This window comes from Schistocerca serialis, chromosome 5 (assembly GCF_023864345.2).
Source record: "Schistocerca serialis cubense isolate TAMUIC-IGC-003099 chromosome 5, iqSchSeri2.2, whole genome shotgun sequence".
Classification (NCBI taxonomy): Eukaryota; Metazoa; Arthropoda; class Insecta; order Orthoptera; family Acrididae; genus Schistocerca; species Schistocerca serialis.
The window spans coordinates 716,205,610-716,226,650 of NC_064642.1; the positions used below are offsets into that span (position 1 = coordinate 716,205,610).

At 43.2% G+C, this 21,041-nt stretch overlaps 1 protein-coding gene across 1 annotated transcript in view; it reads left to right on the forward strand.

Moving 5' to 3' along the window:
* The window catches only part of LOC126482318 (integrator complex subunit 7), a 157,635-nt gene that overhangs the window by 15,643 nt on the left and 120,951 nt on the right, over window positions 1-21,041 (forward strand). Inside the window, 4 exon segments of the mRNA XM_050106360.1 lie at window positions 7,301-7,430; window positions 14,057-14,180; window positions 14,793-14,953; window positions 19,220-19,349. Coding sequence (XP_049962317.1) covers window positions 7,301-7,430; window positions 14,057-14,180; window positions 14,793-14,953; window positions 19,220-19,349 — 545 coding nt within the window.

The following is a 21,041-nucleotide window of genomic DNA, read 5'->3' on the forward strand; positions in this document are numbered from 1 at the left end:
TGCAGTTTACAGGAAACATACTCACACTGACTTGTATGTACAGGCTAATAGTTGTCACTATCCGGCTCAGCGTGAAGGGATACTTCATACCTTGGTACACAGGGCACATGTCGTTTCTAATGCTGAGAATTTGCCAGCTGAGCTGTCCCACCTTGAAGTTACATTTCGTTAAAATGGTTATAGTGATAGACCAATTGAACGTGTGTTGCACTATCGACAAACTGTGCATCGGGTGATTGATGATAATTCTGAGTCAACACCTAAGTCTACTGCCTTTTGCCTTACGTAGGAAACACTTCCAACAAGATTAGTTGTATTTCATGGAAATACGATGTGAAATGTGTTTTCCGACCTCCATCTAAAATTAAAGTGCTTTTGGGTTCTGTTAAGGATGATCTTGGTTTGTGTACAGTGGGTGTATATCACATTCCTTGTAGCTGTGGCATGGCATATATTGGTCAAACTATCAGGACCGTGGAGGAACGATGTCCTGAGCATAAACAGCACACATGATTACAGCAACCCAGTAGATCTGCTGTTGCCGAACATTGCTTAGATACTGGTCACCCCATGCTATATAACAACACCGAGATATTGGCATGCACGTCCAGCTGTTGGGACAGTGTCATTGAGGAGGCAGTTGAGATTAAATTAGCGAGCAACCTTGTAAACAGGGATGGAAGTTTTTGTTTAAACTCTGTTTGGAATCCTGCTCCCTCCATCGTCAAAAAACAGAGGTATAGAGTCAATGTCACCTCACCTCCTAGTTCGTAGTCCCATTATCGATATCTCTGACTATGGTCATCTTTGGTGGCACAAGTGTTTAGTGTATGTTATCTTTCCTGCATCAGTCTAAGAACTGAGGTTTTAAATTTGCCTGTACATCGCCTGTCAGTTGCAGTTTGCCTTGAAAATGGTGGGGTGTATTCCCGCTGAAATATTGGCGGTCTCTGAAAATATTACCTGGCTGAATACCCATAAGTTGTTTGAAAATTGTATACACCAGGAGAAACTCAGGTCTAAATAAAAAATGATCAGTGCTATATACGAAACAAACCCAACTGAAACCTCCCCCTCCCCATCCAAAAATATAAAAAATAAACACCCACTGCCATTTGATAGCCCCTACCCTTCCAGTATCCCTCAGTAACATTATTATAGGTGCATCTTTAAATTCCCATTTTTAGATCACAGCAATGTGGTTCTGACACTGCCTGCCCAAGCCCATGCAATAAGCTAACCCATCTGACAATGATAGAACATTCTGCAGCATATTTTTCTATAAATGAAGTCAAAACCTGTGTAGAATGTTACGTCACTATGACACACAAACAGGCACTTGATCTCTCAAAGGAATTAGCTTGCTGGGCAGAAATTTTATTTTTGAAAGAAACATTTACGTATATTCAGTGTTGTTATAATGAAACTTTCACTAATTGAGCCAGTGCAGAGTGAAAACTATTCGTCATATGGATATCCAATTTGATGGGAATGATGTTCAGACTTTGAGCTGCAGGGTTTGCATTGGTAGCAGTATTAGATCGATGACTTACCATTAGATGCCAGCACATTATGGCAACATTGTGTTGAAACACAAGTAACAATGGGCATTATGTCAACATCGGTCTGGACAAGGTGTGCAGAGTTTTACTCACAAAGCTCTCTATGAATATTGGTGCATTTTAGGAATACGGAAGTGTCCTCTTTCTGCACCGGGGTTGAAGAACGTGATTCAGAAGTTCAAATTAAATGACAATTTGGCCACCAAGATCACCAGATTTGAACCCATCTGATTCTGGCTGGGGGTTACCTGAAGGATAGGGTTTATCAATGGGACACACAACACATTGAGGTTGAAGATGAGAATACCGAGGGAGGAAGCCAACATCCTATCTGAGATGTTTCAGCCCACAGTAGAGCAATCTCTTATGTGGTTCCAGGCTTTTGTGGATGCAGATGGTCCTCAGATTGAGCGATGTTTGTAACCTGGAACATAAACATGGTGCACAATTAACAAATGTTACCTTACCATGCGGAAATTAAAATGTGTTTCTTTTAATGGTTTGGTCATTATTTTTCTTCTGCATGTCCTTAGAAATGTTTCCACAAAGTTTCATTGTCCTATGATCACTCATTTAGGTAATGTTTAATCTCTGAATGATTCAGTCCAGTAATCAGTGATATCATCTACTATGTTACAGTTCAGATCTTATGGATAGTATTGGAGGCTCAGGTTGACCTCTTGTACATATGTTTACAAGAGACACAATGCACACCTTCTGACAACCTTATGTTAGAAGGCTGCACCATCCACAGGAGTGAAAATACAGATGATGAGAGGACCAAGCATGGAGTGGCAGTATTTGTCCACAATACAAGCCATTTAGTACAATTAGCCTCCCTCACCACACACCCTCAAGCAGTAGACAGTCAGATTTACATACTACTAAGGATGACTGTGCTCTCTGTCTCCCTCTTCAAGAACATGTCAATAATGAGGCTCTTCGGAACTTCAACCCTGAACGCCCGTGACCTTTTCTAATTCTAGGAGATAATGGTGCGTATCACACACATTCAGGCTCCATATACTCTTGTCCCAGGGGCCAAGTATGTCAGAGGTTCCTCCTGTCAAATGTATCTGCCTCGCCTATACATGGAAAGCGACACTTTTAGCTCTGCACCAGAATCATCTACAGATTGTCACTTTGCTCCCCCACACTTTTTGATACTGTCCTTCAGGAAGTGCTATGGGCTTATAGCATAGTCACAATTTTTCCATTTGGATCCACCTGTCAGACACATCAGCTCCTGCCACCAAGCCACCTGAATAGATCTTCTACAAAGATCGCTAGAGAGTGTACAGCAATGTAGTCCAACATCAATTCAGCATCCCTGGGTGGTAGAACATGTCGCTACCATCATACACAGGGCTCCTGATGCATCTGTCCCGAAGTTGTCAGTTAAACCTAGCAGATAGCTAGCCCCATGGTGGAGCAAGGACTGCTATTTAGCCATCAGGGACATGGGGGTAGCACTAAAAACATTTCACTGTATGTATCTGCCGATAGTCTTGCAGCCTTTCACACCGCTGAGGCAAAAGCCTGTTGTATTGTCAGAGGCAACAAAAAGTAGTCATTGCAGTATTTTTACATTCTGTTAACCATTTCACATTATAATCATGTGAGTCAATGAGCAGGATCGATGAGAATAGTAATTGGTCAGAATTTGCAGCCCAGACAATAAAGAAATATTTCAAACAAATTACATCTAATGCCAGTTAAGAGCCCACATTCCAGTAACACTGATATGCAGAACTGCCCATTTTGTATGAAGGATTTAGACCAATACAACAGTAGGGCCAGACAAATAACACAACAACATTTCAATATTTAGTCAAAGAACCGCATAATTTAGTTTGAGAGATAATGTCCTAATTCTTAGAGGTAAGAAATCATGATTCCCCTTCAGAAACCTGGGAAGGTTGACAGCAAACCACGTAGTTTTTGCAGTTTAGCGCTTACCTGTTGCGTAGGGAAGCCACTGAAGTGAATGATCAAAAGTTGCTTATTACGGGTTCTGGAAATCTGGTGACTCCTCAGTCACCTTCAGTGTGGTTTCCATAAGTACTGCTCTACACTCAGCAGTCTAATCTGCCTCAAGGTGGTAATTCTTTTATATTTTAGAGGCCTACAACACTAAACCAAGATACAGTATTCTGCAGCAACTGTATGAATGGGGCTTCTGGGGTTGTCTTCCTGTTATAGTGTGAGCCTTTCATTCAGGATGGTATTTTAGTTTCAGAATTAGCAGTGCACTCTGTCTGACATATCCAGAAGAATGGTTTCTGTAAGGGGAGAATGTTAAATGTTACTCAATAACCGTCAACAGCATAGTGTCGAAAGCCAAGAGCCCTGTACAATGCTCTCTTTTTGTGGGAAATTTCTTGATCTTTTTCTTTTTCTTGTAGTCTTGGGATGACTGCTCAATAACTGCAATTAACATTAAGAAGACTAGAATTATGGGCTAAAATCCCAGGCATCAATTTTTCCCCAAATAGATATGTGTGTATGCAATGTTTTTACTCAACCTGAACTGTTATTGGAGGAGACCACTCTTAGTTTTAAGGAATCAGTAAAGTTGTTGGGCCTCATCCTAAATAAGAAACTTATTTGGTTTCCACATCTGATGTAACATGTTTTTATTGAAACACTGCTTGACTTACTCCTAAATATGTGCACCATCACTGCTAGGTAGTCAGAGCTATTCACTTGTGAAATTGAAACGGATAGGGGTCAGTAGTAAATAATGTAACTGAGGCATCTTAATATAACTCACTATTTTTTATTGTTTTCTTTGTGAGTATCATTATGGTGTGGAAAATATTCTCCATAACTACAAATATGTGTGCTTCACTCAGTGAGAGAGGAAAAAGTCCTGCATAGTTTTTATCATGTGTTTCATTAGAGAAAGCCATTGACAACAATTTCTGTGGATATAAATTACACAGGTGACAAACTGATTGAACCCAATTCTTAACAGTAATGAAATGAAGTCCACTAAAATGGCAACAATAGTAAAAATAATATCTATTTGATCTCTGTCACTGAGGGGGAGGTGTGTGAAGTATTACACTGAACCATCTCAATGCAAGAGCTCTAAAGGCTATGAACATTTTAAAGTGCCTTAGTTGCAGATAGAAATGTGTGTAAATCACAGAAGAAAAACAAACCATTTACGAGGTGTGTTTTTAAAGTAAGGTCTGTTTTGTTGTAGACACTAGTAGTTGGCACACTTACCGCATGCAATGAGCAAGTGCGTCGTGTACCCGCATGCTTCGGGAACAACTGTGCTCAGTTTAAGTTCTGTAGCTAACCTGTACGGTTCTGCTCTGTGCTTTCAAAATGTTTCAGACTATCAACCCGCTCACTGTGTGTGAGGTTTGCTCAGTGATATGGTTTTTGTCAGCAAGGAACCTTTCTGCTGCAGAAATTCATTGACAGATTTGCGAAGTGTACAGTGATAGTGTTATGAGTGAAAGCAAAATGCGTAAGTGGGTACAAGAATTCAAAGATGGCCATGACATTGTCCATGATGAGGACTGCTCCGGTCACCCTTCTTTGATTACAGACGATTTTTTGGCTTCAGTTGAAGTGAGGATTCGTGAAAACAGGTGCTTCACAATAACAGGCCTCTCAAATGAATTTCCTGACATGTCGAGCTCAATGCTTTACAACATTGTTTCTGAACACCTAAAGTTTTGGAAACTGTGCTCCCGTTGGGTCCCAAAACTCCTGACAGAGGACCACAAAAACCAAAGACTTGAGTGTGCAATGAAGTTCTTATTATGCTGTCGGTGTTTTGGGATAAGCATGGTGTTTTGTTGGTCGACTTCATGCAACGACCGTCTGGAGTGGCCGAGCGGTTCTAGGCGCTACCGTCTGGAACCGCGCGACCACTACAGTCACAGGTTCGAATCCTGCCTCGGGCATGGATGTATGTGATGTCCTTAGGTTAGTTAGGTTTAAGTTGTTCTAAGTTCTAGGGGACTGATGACCTCAGAAGTTAAGTCCCATAGTGCTCAGAGCCATTTTTTTTCATGCAGTAAGGAACCACTATGAATGCAGAAGCATACTGCCAAACCCTGAGAAAGCTGTGCAGAGCGATTCAAAACAAAAGACGTGGCATGCTGACAAAGGGAATTGTCCTTCTCCATGACAATGCAAAACCTCACACTGCAGGTCAGACCCACGATTTATTGGGCAGTTTTGGCTGGGAAGTTTTAGACCACTCACCCCAAAGTCCTGATCTTGCACCGAGTGATTACCATCTGTTCCTCCACCTCAAACATCACCTCAGTGGCAACCGTTACATTGATGACAATGACGTGAAAGTGGCAGTGAACTCTTGGTTATTGCAGCAGGTGACAAGTTTTTACGATGAGGGTATTTTAAAATTCGTTGAGAGGGATGATATGTGTTTCAACAAACTTGGCAACTATGTTGAAATACTTTTTTGAAATAACCTTTCATTGTGCACTTATGTTCAAATGGACCTTACTTAAAAAAACACGCTCATATGTTTAGAACAAAGAAGCAACTTACAGGACAGACCTGAAGAGAATGGAGCAGGTGAATCGCAATCAGTGGAATAACTTTCTCACCCACTCCCTAACTGTTCAATAGACCATTCATATAGTGTCTCAGAAGACAATGTGGGCCAAAAATGCAAAACACATTTCACTTACTACATCATCAAGTAAAGTAATTGTCATTCTTCTTGGTAGCATGCGAGGTGGTAATCCTGGGAAAGGAACAAGCTGACACGGCAGCAAGGGGCACGTGCTACGAAAGTAATGTACTGCTCTGAGTGGATGTGGTTGAGTGGTATTATGTTGTTGTTGAGGAGGAAAGTTATGTATCAGTGGAAGAATGTGTGGCTGGAAGTACAAAATAACAAGTTACAACTGATGAAGCAAAAAGTCTTGCTGTGTCAATGATTTCTCCAGTTACACAAAAAGAAGTGGCTTTAACACAACTGAGAAAAGGGTACTGTTTTCTAACACAAAGGCACCGCATTTGGTGAGAGCCCATTCAACATGGTGCTTGTAGTTACCTGTGTCAGTGCAGTACATTTGTACCTGATTTCTCTTCATATTGTGGCAAGAGGGCAGCTAAAGATCAAACTAGCTCTCCACCTTTTTCTTGTCGTGGAATCCATTAGTCTTTGATTTTTAAAGGAAGAAGGGAATGATGCGCTTGCTGCTTAGTTCCCTTTAACTGCACTAATGAATCAGTCTACAAACTGAGTTTAACAGGTATCACTGGACTGTGCATGACAAAGAGAAGAATGTTAGGATTGAATGTTTCATTGATGAACATTAGAAAGGATCTAACTCCAATTTGAGGAGAATGGGGAAGTAAATGTAGTCATGTGCTTTTCAGTGAATCCTCACTACTTTTTTCACTAATGATGTTAGATGAACGAATTATTTTAATTTTCAGATTACAGCCTACATGTATGAAACAGAAAATTGTAACAAGTGTCTGATAATTATTTTCTACCTTCAGCAATCTTCAGAGTTGTCGATTTCATATAGTGTACCTTTAAAAAAGTGTATTTTTGTGTGTAACAGATTTTGAAATTGTTTCCTTGCATAAATGCTGTCTGCCATTTGTGGGGCAAAATATCTGTTACCTTTCTGTCCACATAAATAATAATATATAAGTAATCAAATGCACACAATTATGTAAGAGAATGTTGCACACTGTGTTTACAAATTATATATGATCATTCATTTCAGGATTAAGATCTGGCAGAGTTGGAGAACAATGTGAGGCAATTGTCAGGTTCCCTAGGTTATTTGAGAAATATCCATTTCCAATACTGATAAATGCGTCTTTGCTGAAACTGGCAGATTTGTTTCGCATAGGGTAAGTGTTGCTGTCATCATATTTTGATCAGTTACATGTGTACTATTAAGATATGTTATGAACATATGATAACTGATTAGTGTGTTGTGTTTAAAAAATATATAAAGGAACCATACTCATTGCAAAGAATAAAATTCCCCCTGCCCCCACTGTGGGTCTGGGGGTTAGAATAGGCACGAGGTATTCCTGCCTGTCTTAAGAGGTGACTAAAAGGAGTCTCACACGTTTCGGCCTTAATGTGATGGTCCCCTGCGGGTTTGACCTCCACTTTTCAAAATTTTCCCGAAGAGCGAGCCAATTGGGGAAGGGCGCCTTACATGGTGCATAGTGTCCATCATGCACTGAGACCTCTCGAATCCTTTGTTGATGTGGATCTGCACTTCTGCTCATTCTCCAGCTGTTGTGTAAGGTCACTCTCCTAGGTGAGTTTCCCTCCATCTTCTGTGCAGTATCGCTTTCTGTGCTGTCGACGGTAGCCAGTCCATTGTGGTGGGGCCGCCTTGTACCCTGTTGGTTGTAGCCCCATGACCACACGGGGATTGCTCTGCTGATACCTGCGCCTTTAACTCCATGCATATGCCAAGGAGTTCATGCCCATCACCCTGGGGTATTGGGACTCCCAGTAAAGGCCATTCTGCCAGGTGGCCTGTGCAGCATTTGGGTGGCACCTGTGGGGAGGGCCCCTGGTCGGAGTGGGTAGCATCAGTGCAGATGACACTCCATGAAGCGTATGTCAACTCTTGCTGGTGGTCAAACATCGACAGTCTCTAAGCAGTCAAGGTCTAACTTCATTTCTTAGAAATACGACCCCAAATTGTCCCCCCCCCCCCCCCCTCCCCCCACACACACACCACCACCACCCCCTCCGTGGCCACGTGGCCACACTAAGGATGGCTGCGAAGCTTATTCACCCCAGTACCTCATGTGTATGAGAGTTGATGGGAACTCTTTCTTGTCAATGAAACCTCAGTTTTTTGTGGAGCATTTAGAGGACATGTTTCGGGAGGTGGAGGGCTTGTCCAAAATGAGGTCAGGGTCGGTCTTGATCAAAACAGCATCTTCTACCCAGTTGCGGTCACTACTTGCCTGTGACTAGCTGGGGGATGTTTCTGTATCCATCACGCCCCACAAGAGCTTAAATATGATCCAGGGTATCATATTTCACAGGGACCTTCTTTTGCAGTCTGACGATGAGATGCACACCAATCTAGAGTGGCGAGGTGTCCATTTCGTCCAGCGTTTCCACTGGGGCCCGAGGGACAATCAGGTTGCCACCAGTGCCTTCATCTTGGCCTTCGAGAGTGACACATTACCCGAGAAGGTCAAGGTGATGGTCTACTGCTGTGACGTATAGTCATATATCCCTCCACCGATGCAGTGCTTTAAGTGCTGGAAGTTCAGGCATATGTCTTCCCACTGTACTTCCAGTGTCACCTGTCGGCATTATGGGTGTCCTTCACATCCCAATACTCTCTGTGCCCCGCCTACCATCTGTGTCAACTGCAGAGAGCACCATTTGCCTTGCTCGCCAGACTGCAGGATTCTCCAGAAAGAAAGACCCCTAAGAACCAAGGCACTGCGGTGGCACCCACACCACCACTAACTACAAGCTCTGTGTCTTAAAATGAGGTGGAGATCCTGGCATCCGCTGAGGACCTAGATCTCACTGTGCTCTCAGACACTATGGATGTCGATCGCACAGGTACTCATCTGGTGGCAGCAGGTGACCCTGAGGTGTAAACTTCCTCATTGAGTGTTTCATGCCTTCCCAGTCTCACTATCACATAATCCTCCAGTGGAATTGCGGCAGTTTTTTCCGCCACCTGGCTAAGCTATGGTAACTATTAAGCTTTATGCCCGCTTTCTGTATTGTCCTCCAGGAAACCTGTTTCCCGCCAATGCGGACCCCTGCCCTCCGCGGCTATAAGGGATATTATTGGAAACATAGCGACTGTAATAGAGTGTCAGGTGGAGTTTGGTTGGTTGGTTTGGAGTCCCAGGTGGAGTTTGTATCTATATCCTGACTCAGTATGTAGTGAACCTGAGCTCCTTCAAACGCCTCTTGAAGCTGTGGCTGTTAGGATAAGGACAACACAGGAAATAACTGTCTGCAATGTATCTTCCTCCAGGTGGTGCAATACCCCTGAACGTATTGGCTGCACTGATTGATCAACCCCTAAACCTTTCCTACTTTTAGGAGACTTTAATGCACATAACCCCTTGTGGTGTGGCGCCATACTTTCTGGCCAAGGTAGGGAGGTCAAAAATTTGCTGTCACAACTCGACCTCTGCCTCTTAAGTACAGGTGCCCCCACATATTTCATAGTGGCACATTGCACATATTCAGCCATTGCTCTTCCGGTTTGCAGTCCTGGCCTTTTCCCATCTATCCACTGGAGAGCACATGACGATCTATGTGGTAGTGACCACTTCCCCATCTTCCTGTAACTCCCCAGCCTTATGTCCACAGACAGCTACCCAGATGGGCTTTAAACAAGACAGACTGGGAAGCCTTCACCTCTGCTGTCACCGCCGAGTCTCTCCTATATGGTGCCATCAATGTTGTCATTGAACAGGTCACTACAGTGATCATTGCCAGGGTGGAAAAAGCGATCCCATGTTCTTTAGGGTGCCCTCGGCGAAAGACACTCCCTTGGTGGATGCCGGAAGTCGCTGAGGCAATTAAGGAGTGTCGGTGAGCTCTACAGCAACATAAATGGCACCCTTCCTTACAGCCTTTAGCAGCTCCATGCCCGTGTACACCAGCTTATAAAACGACAGAAACAGGCGTGTTGGGAGAGCTATGTGTCGATCATTGGGTGCCATACGTCGCCTACCAAAGTCTGCATGAAGATCAGACGTCTTTCTGGGTACCAGACCCAAACAGATGTCCCTGGCATTAACATCAATGGCATGTTATCTACCGATGCAAATGGCATTGGCCGAGCACTTTGCTGAGCACTACACTCGAGCCTCTCTGTCTGAGAACTAACCCCCAGTCTTTCACACCATCAAACGGCGGATGGAAAGGAAAGTCCTCTTGTTCATTACATGCCACATTGAACACTATAACACCCCATTTACAGAGTGGGAGCTCCTCAGCCCCCTTAAACACATTGCTCCGACACAGCTCCTGGTCTGGATCGGATCCACAGTCAGATGATTAAACATCTCTCGTCCGACTACAAGCGACATCTTCTCATCATCTTCAACTGGAACTGGAGCAATGGCGTCTTTCCATCACAATGGCAGGAGAGCACCATCATACCGGTGCTCCAACCCAGTCAAAACCTGCTTGACGTGGATAGCTACCGGCCCATCAGCCTCACCAACTTTCTTTGTAAGCTGCTGGAACATATTGTGTCTCAGCAGGTGGGTTGGATCCTGGAGTCACATGGCCTACTGGCTCCATGTCAGGGCGGCTTCTGCCAGGGTCGCTCTACCGCTGATAATCTTGTGTCCGTCGAGTCTGCCATCCAAACAGCCTTTTCCAGACGCCAACATCTGGTTGCTGTTTTTTTGACTTCTGTAAAGCGTACGACATGACTTGGTGACATCATATCCTTGCCACATTGTATGAGTGGGGTCTCCGGGGCCCACTCCCGTTCTTTATCAAAAACTTCCTGTCGCTCCGTACTTTCTGTGTCCAAGTCTGTACCTCTCATAGTTCCCCCCATATTCAGGAGAATGGCATTCTGCAGGGCTCCGTATTGAGTGTCTCTCTATTTTTAGTGGCTATTAACAGTCTAGCAGCAACTGTAGGGCCATCGGTCTCACCTTCTCTCTATGCGGATGACTTCTGCATTTCGTACTTCTCCTCCAGTACTGGTGTTTCTGAGTGGCGTCTACAGGGAGCCATTCATAAGGAACAGTCATGGGCTCTAGCCCACGTCTTCCAGTTTTCAGCCACAATGTCGAGTGCCATTTATTTCTGTTGGCATCGCTCTGTTCATCCATAACTAGAACTTTACCTTAATGGCGATCCACTCACTGTAGTGGAGACATATCGATTCTTAGTACTGGTTTTTGATGCCCGATTGACTTGGCTAAATCACCTTCATCAGCTTAAGCAGAAGTGCTGGCAGCAGCTCAATGTCCTGCACTGCCTGAGCAGCACCAACTGGGGTGCAGATCACTCTACACTGGTACTGCTCTACAGAGCCCTTGTTCAATCCTGCCTTGACTATGTCAGTCTGGTTTATGGTACAGTGGCACCCTCATATTTGCGTTACCTCGACCCGGTGCACCACTGTGGGGTTCGATTTTCGACAGGAGCTTTTAGGACAAGTCTGGTGACCAGCGCACTGGTGTCCCTCCACCGCAGATCAGACGTGTGTAACTGCTCGCCAGTTATGCAGCACACATTCATAGTTCTCCTGAGCATCCAAATTACCATCTCCTTTTCTGGCCCGTGGCAGTCCATCTCCCGCACCGGTGGCCCAGATCGGAGCTAACAATTGCAGTTCGCATGTGGTCCCTTCTCTCCGAACTGGAGTCCTTCTCTTTACCACCTCTACTTGCAGTCTGTTCACGTACGCCATGGTGTATGCCTCGGCCGCAGCTTCATCTGGGCCTTTTGCATGGCCCTAAGGACTCCGTTAACCCCGCCGCTCTCCACTGTCACTTCCTCTCGATTTTTGACATGTTCCAGGGCTCTGAAGTGGTTTACACCAATCAGTCAATGGCTGATGGTCACGTAGGCTTTGCATATGTTCATGGAGGACATATTGAGCAGTACTCAGTGCCACAGAGCTCGTGCTCTTGAGTACATCTGCTCATGCCCTGGAGAGCATTTCTCCTGTGTACTGACTCATTGAGCAGCCTACGAGCTACAACCAGTGCTACCCTCGCCATCCTCTTTTAGCGTCCATTCAGGAGTCCATCTATGCCCTGGAACAGTCCCACCGTTCCGTGGTGTTTGTGTGGACCCCAGGACACATCGGAATCCCGGGCAACGAACTTGCCGACAGGCTGGCCAAACAGGTGATGCAGAAACCGCTTCTGGAGATAGGCATCTACGAAGCTGACCTGCATTCTTTCTTACACCGCAGGGTTTTCCGGCTTTGGGAGACAGAATGGCATAACAGCATGCACAACGAACTGCGTGCCATTAAGGAGACTATGAATGTGTGGAAGTCTTTCATGCAGGCCTCTCTCAGGGAATCAGTTGTCCTCTGCCAGCTCCTCTTTGGCCATACGTGCCTAAAGCATGGTTACCTACTCCATTGCAAGGACCCACCTCAGTGTTGCTGTGACTTCCAAATGACAGTCGTCCACCTCTTGCTGGACTATCCACTTTTAGCCGCTCTGCGGCAGACTTTTAACTTTCCTAGCACCCTGCCCTCGGTGTTGGGTGACAATGCCTCCACAGCAGCTTTAGTTTTACATTTTATCTGTGAGAGTGGCTTTTATTCTTCTATGTAGATTTTAGCGCGTGTCTTTTGTCCCTCTGTGTCCTCCACTCTAGTACTTTTAGGCTGGAGGTTTTAATGTTTTGCAGAGTGGATGGCTTTCCCTTTTTATACTCGTGATTGGCTAGCGACTGTAATCTGCTTTCATGTTTTACTCTCTTCTGTTTATAACGTCTCTCTGTTGTTTTCTTGTCCTGTTTTGTTCCTTTTAGTGTTCATTGCCTTCCCTTCATTTTTGCGGCTTTTCCTTTCTTTCTGTTTTGTGTTACATGTTTCGTCCATTTTATTCTCACACTTGTGGCATTGTTTTATTAGGATATAGTGACTGATGACCTTGTAGTTTGGTCCCTTCTCCCACCTTTAAACCAACCAACTAACCTAGGTGAAGACTACACAGGTACCCACATTTTGCCTCAGTTACATGGTTCACAAACGTTTAGAAAACTTTCGCATACTTCCACATAAATAATTCTACACACAGACAGTTGGGGTACGTACTTTCTGCCCCGATGCAGGGGGGGATACAGCATGGTGACAGGAAGGGAATATGGCCATTCCTTAAATTGACCGTGCTGACCTTTTGCAGATGCATGAGAAAGGCACAAAAAAGAAGAGAAAAGAAGTAGAGCTTGCTGATTCTTCTTCAGTTTCTTGGTATCTTATGCTGCATATATTAGCCCTTAACAACTCAAGCAATTAATGCCAACAAAGATATTTGTATTATGACAGCAAGCCATGGTGCAACTTGGCATTTTTATTGGTATCAAATATTGCCACAGCTGAAAGAAGTGACAAGTGACAGAGAAAAGACCTAGGACTGACTGCCCACGTCGCCATCTGTCACAAACCCAGTCTCTACTAAGACTGTTCTCAGCTTCTCCCTCAGTCACTACCTGATCCTGTCATTATTTTTAAACTTGTTATATGAGTAGAACATGGCTGACAACATCAATAGACAAGAAACAGTGGAAAAGTATGTATTTTGAAAGTGGAATTGTAGAAAATGAATGAATGTTCAACATGTGGTTGAGTTTGAGTCTTCATTGTGAAATCTATTCCTGTCTTAAAATTTCTGTCGTAGACCATGACGTCATCTACAGCTGTCAGGTGTAAGTTCTAGCTGAACCCCTTCGACCTACGTCCTATACTATACTACAGTATACTGTAGTATCAAAGGTCAATGTTGTAATTCATTTGTCATGTAACTTTTTTCAGGAACAACTTTCTCCGTGTGTGGGTGCTGCAAGTATGCCAGCAGAGTGAGAAGCATCTTGACAAGATACTAAATGTTGATGAATTTGTTCGGCGAATCTACAGTGTCATACACTCAAATGACCCAGTAAGTACTGTATGCTAGCTGTAGTGGATGTGAATTGCTTAATATGTCATATGGGGAAAAAATAAACAAGTAATTTGGAATGCAATGGACTGCTGTCTCATTTCATTGTTTTCTGTTTTCTTTTTTGTGATGTAGGATTGGATTTATAAAAGGTAGTGACAATTTCATTTGTTTCTTTTTAAAACCTTGTCACAGCTTGTATCACTGTTTATTTGTGTAAACATTTGTTGTAAAGCATACACCTCACCTGTGAAACAAGCAGACACGTGCGCGCGCACGCTCACGCTCTCTCTCTCTCTCTCTCTCTCTCTCTCTCTCTCTCTCTCTCTCTCTCAGCTGACATTAGGGTTGTGACGATACTTCAATAACATCATCTCTCACTTGTTCCAATGTGATCTATTGGCATCTAGCCTGCCTCCCAAACATACTGCTTGTGCCATTAAAGAGGTAGCAGTAAACTGAAGCTCTGGAAAACAGAAAAGTATAAATTTTATCTTACATCAAAGTGGTAAAAATGGCCAGCCAGTGAAGTTGTCATCCTACTGATCCAGCAGATTTCAAGTTTAATCTCTGGATAAGTTATTGAAACTGTCTGTGTTCACCTACTTACAGGTTGCACGAGCACTGACGTTGCGAACGCTTGGCAGTGTGGCAGGCATCATCCCAGAACGACAACAAGTTCACCACAGTATACGCCGCAGCCTTGATTCTCATGACACTGTGGAAGTGGAGGCAGCTATTTATGCTGCCATGCAGTTTGCTGCACAGTCAAAGTAAGTCGGGATACAGAAAGCAAGTGTGCTGTATATATTTGTTAAGCTCTCATAAAACCACCTTTTATGTAAAAATGGTTAGTAATAAAGGAGAAAACTTACTTTTATTCATTTTGAATGATGACACTGAAATACTGTAGCAGACTAATATAGATTTGAAAGAACAAAAGCCTCATATCAATCAATTTTTTGTGCAAGACATGCTGTGCTTTTATAATTAAATTGTTTTGTGTTGGTTGTGTACTGTCATGAGTAGTAAGTAGTTTATGTTGATATGGAGCAATAATTATTGGCAGGTTTACTGTTATAATCGACTGCATGTAATTGTTGGGTGTTGTCATGTGCTAAATGTGCACTCACAAGCTGCAGGGTGGAATCATTTTCTTATAGAGATTTCTGATGGTTTATGTAAGTAATCCCTTCTGGCTAGTGCAACCGTGGTGACTTCCTGGTTTCAGCCCGCCTTATAAACTGAACTTTTAACTCTGTAACCATTACATTTCTGTACAAATATCTAATGTGACTTTTGATATAAACACAATGTCCAAGCTTTTTATTTAAATACTTTAAAATATTCCAAAGTGGAAATTGGTCATATTGCTATCTTTGTCCCTCTCTTTGGTGCAAATCTTCTCAGTCCTCACCACCAGTTGTGTCGTGGTAATCAACAAATACATTTATAAAAAGAAGGCACACCATGTAAGAATTATTCGAATGGGATGAAATTCTGTAGATGCGATGTGTATGCACATACAAACAAATGATTACAGTTTCAAAAAAATTGTTTGATTTATTCAAGAGAAAGAGCTTTACATATTGAGCATGTCAGTAACCTACTGGTCCACCTCTGGCCTTTATGCAAGCTGTTATTCAACTTGGCATTGATTGGTAGACTTATTGTATGTCCTATTGAGGGATGTTATGCCAAATTCTATTCCATTGGCATGCTGGATTGTCAGTCCTGAGTTGGATGGAGAGTCCTGCCTGTAGTGCTCCAAACATTCTCTGTTGGAGACAGAGGGGGGAAGGAGGAAGATCCAGCAACCTTGCTGGCCAAGGTAGGGTGTAGAAAGTATGAAGACAAGCAGCAGAAATTCTTGTCATGTGCAAGTGGGCTTTACTTGCTGAAATGTAAGCCCAGGATGGCTTTCCATAAAGGGCAACAAGACAGGGCATAGAATATCATTGATGTACTGCTGCACTGTAAGAGTGTTGCATATGACAACTTCAGGAAATCTGCTGTGCAACAAATGACAGCCTAGACCATCACTCCTGGTTGTCAGGCCTTACAGCGGACAACAGTCAGGTTGGGCTCCCACTGCTGTCCAGGGTGACTCCAGACACATCTTTGCTGTTCATCATGGATCAATTTGAAGCAGGACTCATCACTAAAGAGAATTCTACTCCAGTGAATGAAATTCCAGGCCAAAGATGTGTCTGGAGATGACCCAGACAGCGATAAGATACCAAAGTGAATATCACCCATTGTGTGGCCCGACACCCAGGACTGATGGTCTGTGGTGACATTTTTTTTCATAGCTGGATCCCTTTACTTGTCATCCTTGGCACCCTTACAGCACAATATGCTATGACTCCTTTTGTTGTCCCACATGGCAAGCTCTCCTGGGCTTACATTTCAGCAAGATAATGCCTGCCCACACACAGTGAGAGTTTCTACTGCTTGTCTTCATGCTTGCCAGACCATACCTGGGCCAGCAAGGTCACCAGATTTCTCCTCAATTGAGAACATTTGGAGCATAAAGGGCAGGGACCTCCAACTGTCCCAGGATTTTGACAATCTAACACGCCAATTGTACAGAATTTGGGGCACGATATCCTTCAGGAGAACATGCAACAAATCTGTCAGTCAGTGCTAAGGTGAATAACTACTGGACCAATGCGTTATTGACATGCTCAATTTGTGAAGCTCTTTCTCTTGAATAAATCATCCAATTTTTCTGAAATTGTAATCATTTTGTTTGTCTGTACGTGTTCATTACTTGTATCGATTTCCATCCCATTTGGGTTACTCCTTTGCAGTGCATCATTTATTTTGTTTTAGAGTGTACTTCAAACTTCCTAATAGTTTTTTCGTGTCAATTCTTTGATACTGTTGCTGTGGGAAGGTATATAAACCACATCATCTTCCTTGTACTTACATTTCACTATGAGCAGGCGACTCGGCATCTCTGCTGTATGGTGAGTAGCAACTTTCCTTTTTGTAATATTGTTACATTCCATCCTGGATTTTCTATTGTTTCGTTATTTTATTTATTTACATTAAAAAGGTGTGCAAAGTTCTGTTGTCATGTGATATCTTGTATTGAGTAGATATGTTGTTCCAACCTGAACTACTTTTACCTCATGCACTAAATGTATACAGCAGAAAATCAATGAAAAAACAAAAAGAATTTTCTGTGACAGCAAAAAGAAAATCATTATCACTTTCAGCTTCTAAGGCAGTTTCTCTGCTGGCTAATTCAGTTGTACGAGGGTCACTCCAAAAGAAATGCACACTATTTTTTTTTTTAAATCTATCTTTTATTGTACATGTTTGAAAGTTTTACAGTGTGTAGATACATCCTTTATGAACAATATTTTAATTTCTCCACATAATTTCCATCCCTCTCAACTGCCTTATGCCATCTTGGAACTAGCGCCTGTATACCCTTACAATAAAATTCTGGACCAACCTGTTGGAGCCAATGTTTGGCAGCGTGCATAAGGGAGTCATCATCTTCAAACCTTGTTCCACGAAGAGAGTCTTTCAGGTTCCCAAAGAGATGATAGTCACATCGAGCCAGTGTTGTCCATCCGTGTTTTGTGATCACTTCCATGCTTTTTTGACTGACATGTGGCCCTGCATTGTCGTGCAACGGCAAGACATCCTGCTTTTGCCGATGTGGTCGAACATGACTCAGTCGAGCTTGAAGTTTCTTCAGTGTCATCACATATGCATCAGAATTTATGGTGGTTCCACTTGGCATGATGTCCACAAGCAAGAGTCCTTCGGAATCGAAAAACACTGTAGCCATAACTTTTCCAGCAGAAGGTGTGGTTTTGAATTTTTTTTCTCGGGTAAATTTTCATGATGCCACTCCATTGATTGCCTCTTCATCTCTGGTGAAAAATGATGGAGCCATGTTTCATCACCTGTCACAATTCTTCCAAGAAATTCATCTCCACCATTCTCATACTGCTCCAAAAGTTTTCTGCATACCGTTTTTCTTGTTTCTTTGTGAGCCACTGTCAACATCCTGGGAACCCACCTGGCACAAACCTTTTTTAACACCAACACTTTCAGTATTCTGCAAACACTTCCTTCCTCCCCTATCGCAACATAGCGTGACAATTCGTTCACTGTGATGCGTCTGTCAGCAGTCACCAATTCGTTAACACTCTGCACACTGTCTGGAGTGTGTCCACTGCGAGGACAATCCTCAATATTGCCGTGCCCACTTTCATCACGTAACCTGCTTGCCCCCGACTAACTGTACTGCGATTGACAGCAGCATCTCCATACACCTTTTTCAACCTCTTGTGGATGTTTCCCACTGTCTCGTTTCCACAGCACAGGAATTCTGTGACAGCACGTTGCTTCTGACGAATGTCAAGTGTAGCAGCCATTTTGAAGACGTGCTGTGATGGCGCTACTCACGGGAACAGGTTGAACCAAGTTTGAAAATAAGCGGGAAGGATGTATGTAACCACTGTAAAACTTTCACACATGCAGAATTAGAACTGTATTTTTACAAAAATAGTGTGCATTTCTTTTGGAGTGACCCTCGTACTTTGTTGAGTATATATGCTATGTATTCAGATCACTAATGATAACTTATAAAGAAGTCAGTTCTGATTATGATGCCATTTTTTGATCCCGGGCTGAAAAATTCAATAAAGGGATATCATTTATATAATTGTCATACAGTATATAGTCAGTGCATTTCTCCCAGAACTGGAAAATGAATTGAAATAGATCCAACACAGCTCCAAACATTGAATAACAGTTGTAATGGAAGTCAAAAAGAAATTGACACAAGTAATGTTTATTTTTGATTTGCAGAACTAAAAATAAGTATAGACAAGATAACCCAGATATCACTTTGCAAATAAATTGGCAAAACTGAGATAAATTAAGATAACTGATAGTGGAATTGAATGTCGTATAAGATTTACATGTTGTATGTTTTTTATTTCTACAGTTTGTAAGTTAATATCTTTGACTGTTTACTTGCTTATGTATGAGAATTTAATTCTTTTTTGCAGAACATTTGCACTGAGCATGTGCAACAAGATCTCTGACATGATCCGGGGCTTAGCTACACCAGCCAACATGAAGCTGCAGTTAATCCCCATTTTACAACACATGCACCACGACACTCACTCGGCCGCTCTTGTAAGTAATGTACTTGTAGATAATTGCTATTTATTTTCTGTAAATAAAACCTTTTGTTAAAATAGTCCACTAGTCTATAATTTAATCCTTAAAGCTGGCAGTTCCTGCAAAATCTCCTAGCCTACTAGGATATTTTACAGTGCTGGCTGGTAGAGGAATACAGCTCTAGTGCAAGAACTATTCGTTGAAAATTTATGGAATTTCTGTGAATTGTTAACATCAGACCTTTATTATGTCTCAGTCATATACGATTATTTAAAATGATTGTTCAGTGTAGGATACTTTGAAGATATCTTCAAAACAAAGGTCTGCACCACAATCTTTTTCCCACAGTCTGAAATTTGTATATGTATATTCTTTTGCTCTTGATAAATGATAAGTTCATCATGTACTGAAAGATTTATTAAGCTTCTAAATATTTTCATGTACCACTTAACTTTTTTGCCTTCCACAAGGACAGTTTGTCCTCCCATGGGTCCACAACTCTCTTGTGGATATGTGCGTAGCGAGCACGGGACCCCGAGCTAATGTGGCCCTCCTTCCTTCCCGGGCTGCATACCTTCCCTTTTCCGCATCCTTCCCTATCCCCCATCTTTGCCCCCCCCCCCCCCCCCCTGCCCCTCACCTCTGGCTCTTTCCTTCCCTTCCTCCCCCTCTGGGAGTATGTTTTGTGCCTACGTCCGGAGACGGACGCTCGAAAATGTAACACATTCTTCGCTTTCTCTGCTTGCACGTCTTCATCCTTCTCTTTTCCTTACCTCTTCTCTTTACCCTTTTCTCCGCTGCGGCCTTTGAGACCTCTCTTCTTTCCTTTCCCTTTCTTTGTTTTTCCCTTTCTCTTTTTTCCTCCCTGTGCGTGTCTGAAGGCCGACCCACACATTTTCATGCATAGCCGGGGACGGGGTAACGCGTAATTCCCTGCACCGGGTAGACGGGTAGGACACGTACGTACCCCCTGGTAACGGCCAGGCCCAGGGAGGGGTGATTACCTGAGGTGATACCTTCCGCATGTGCCGATTGGTCCCTCCATCCGTTTCTCGGGAGGTGTGAACAATCACCTAAGGCGGAAGTGCCCTCAGAGAGGGCCCCCACAAGGGAGGAGCGCGCCATCGGAGACGCTGGTAATCATGGGGGATACTTCCGCAATGGTTTCCTCATCATCTACTATGTCTGCTCACAAGCGTAAGTTCAATGAGTCTCAGCCACTGACAGTTCTTCCATTGTTGCCACAGTTCCTTGTTGTTTTGTTGTTTCTCGGTCTGACGAAGGTCATGACTTCTCCACGGTCAACCCTTTCATTATTCGGAAAGGTGTCGACGCAATTGTAGGTCCTGTAAAGTCTTGTTCCAGATTACGGAATGGCACCTTGTTGTTAGTAACAGTCAGTGCCCTGCAGGCACAAAAATTGCTGTGTACTTCGATGCTCCACACCTTCCCTGTCCGGGTGGAAGCGCACCGCACTTTAAATTCCTCACATGGAGTCGTTTATACACGCTCCCTCGATGGATTATCTGGCGAGGAAATTCAACACTACCTGCCTGACCAGGGCATAATGGCTGTTCATATAGTCATGAAAAGGGTTGACACGAACATCGTTCCAACCCATACTGTCTTCTTGACATTTGACAGAGTTCAATTCCCATCAAAAATAAAAGCAGGCTATGAGATAATTTCCGTTCGCCCCTACGTCCC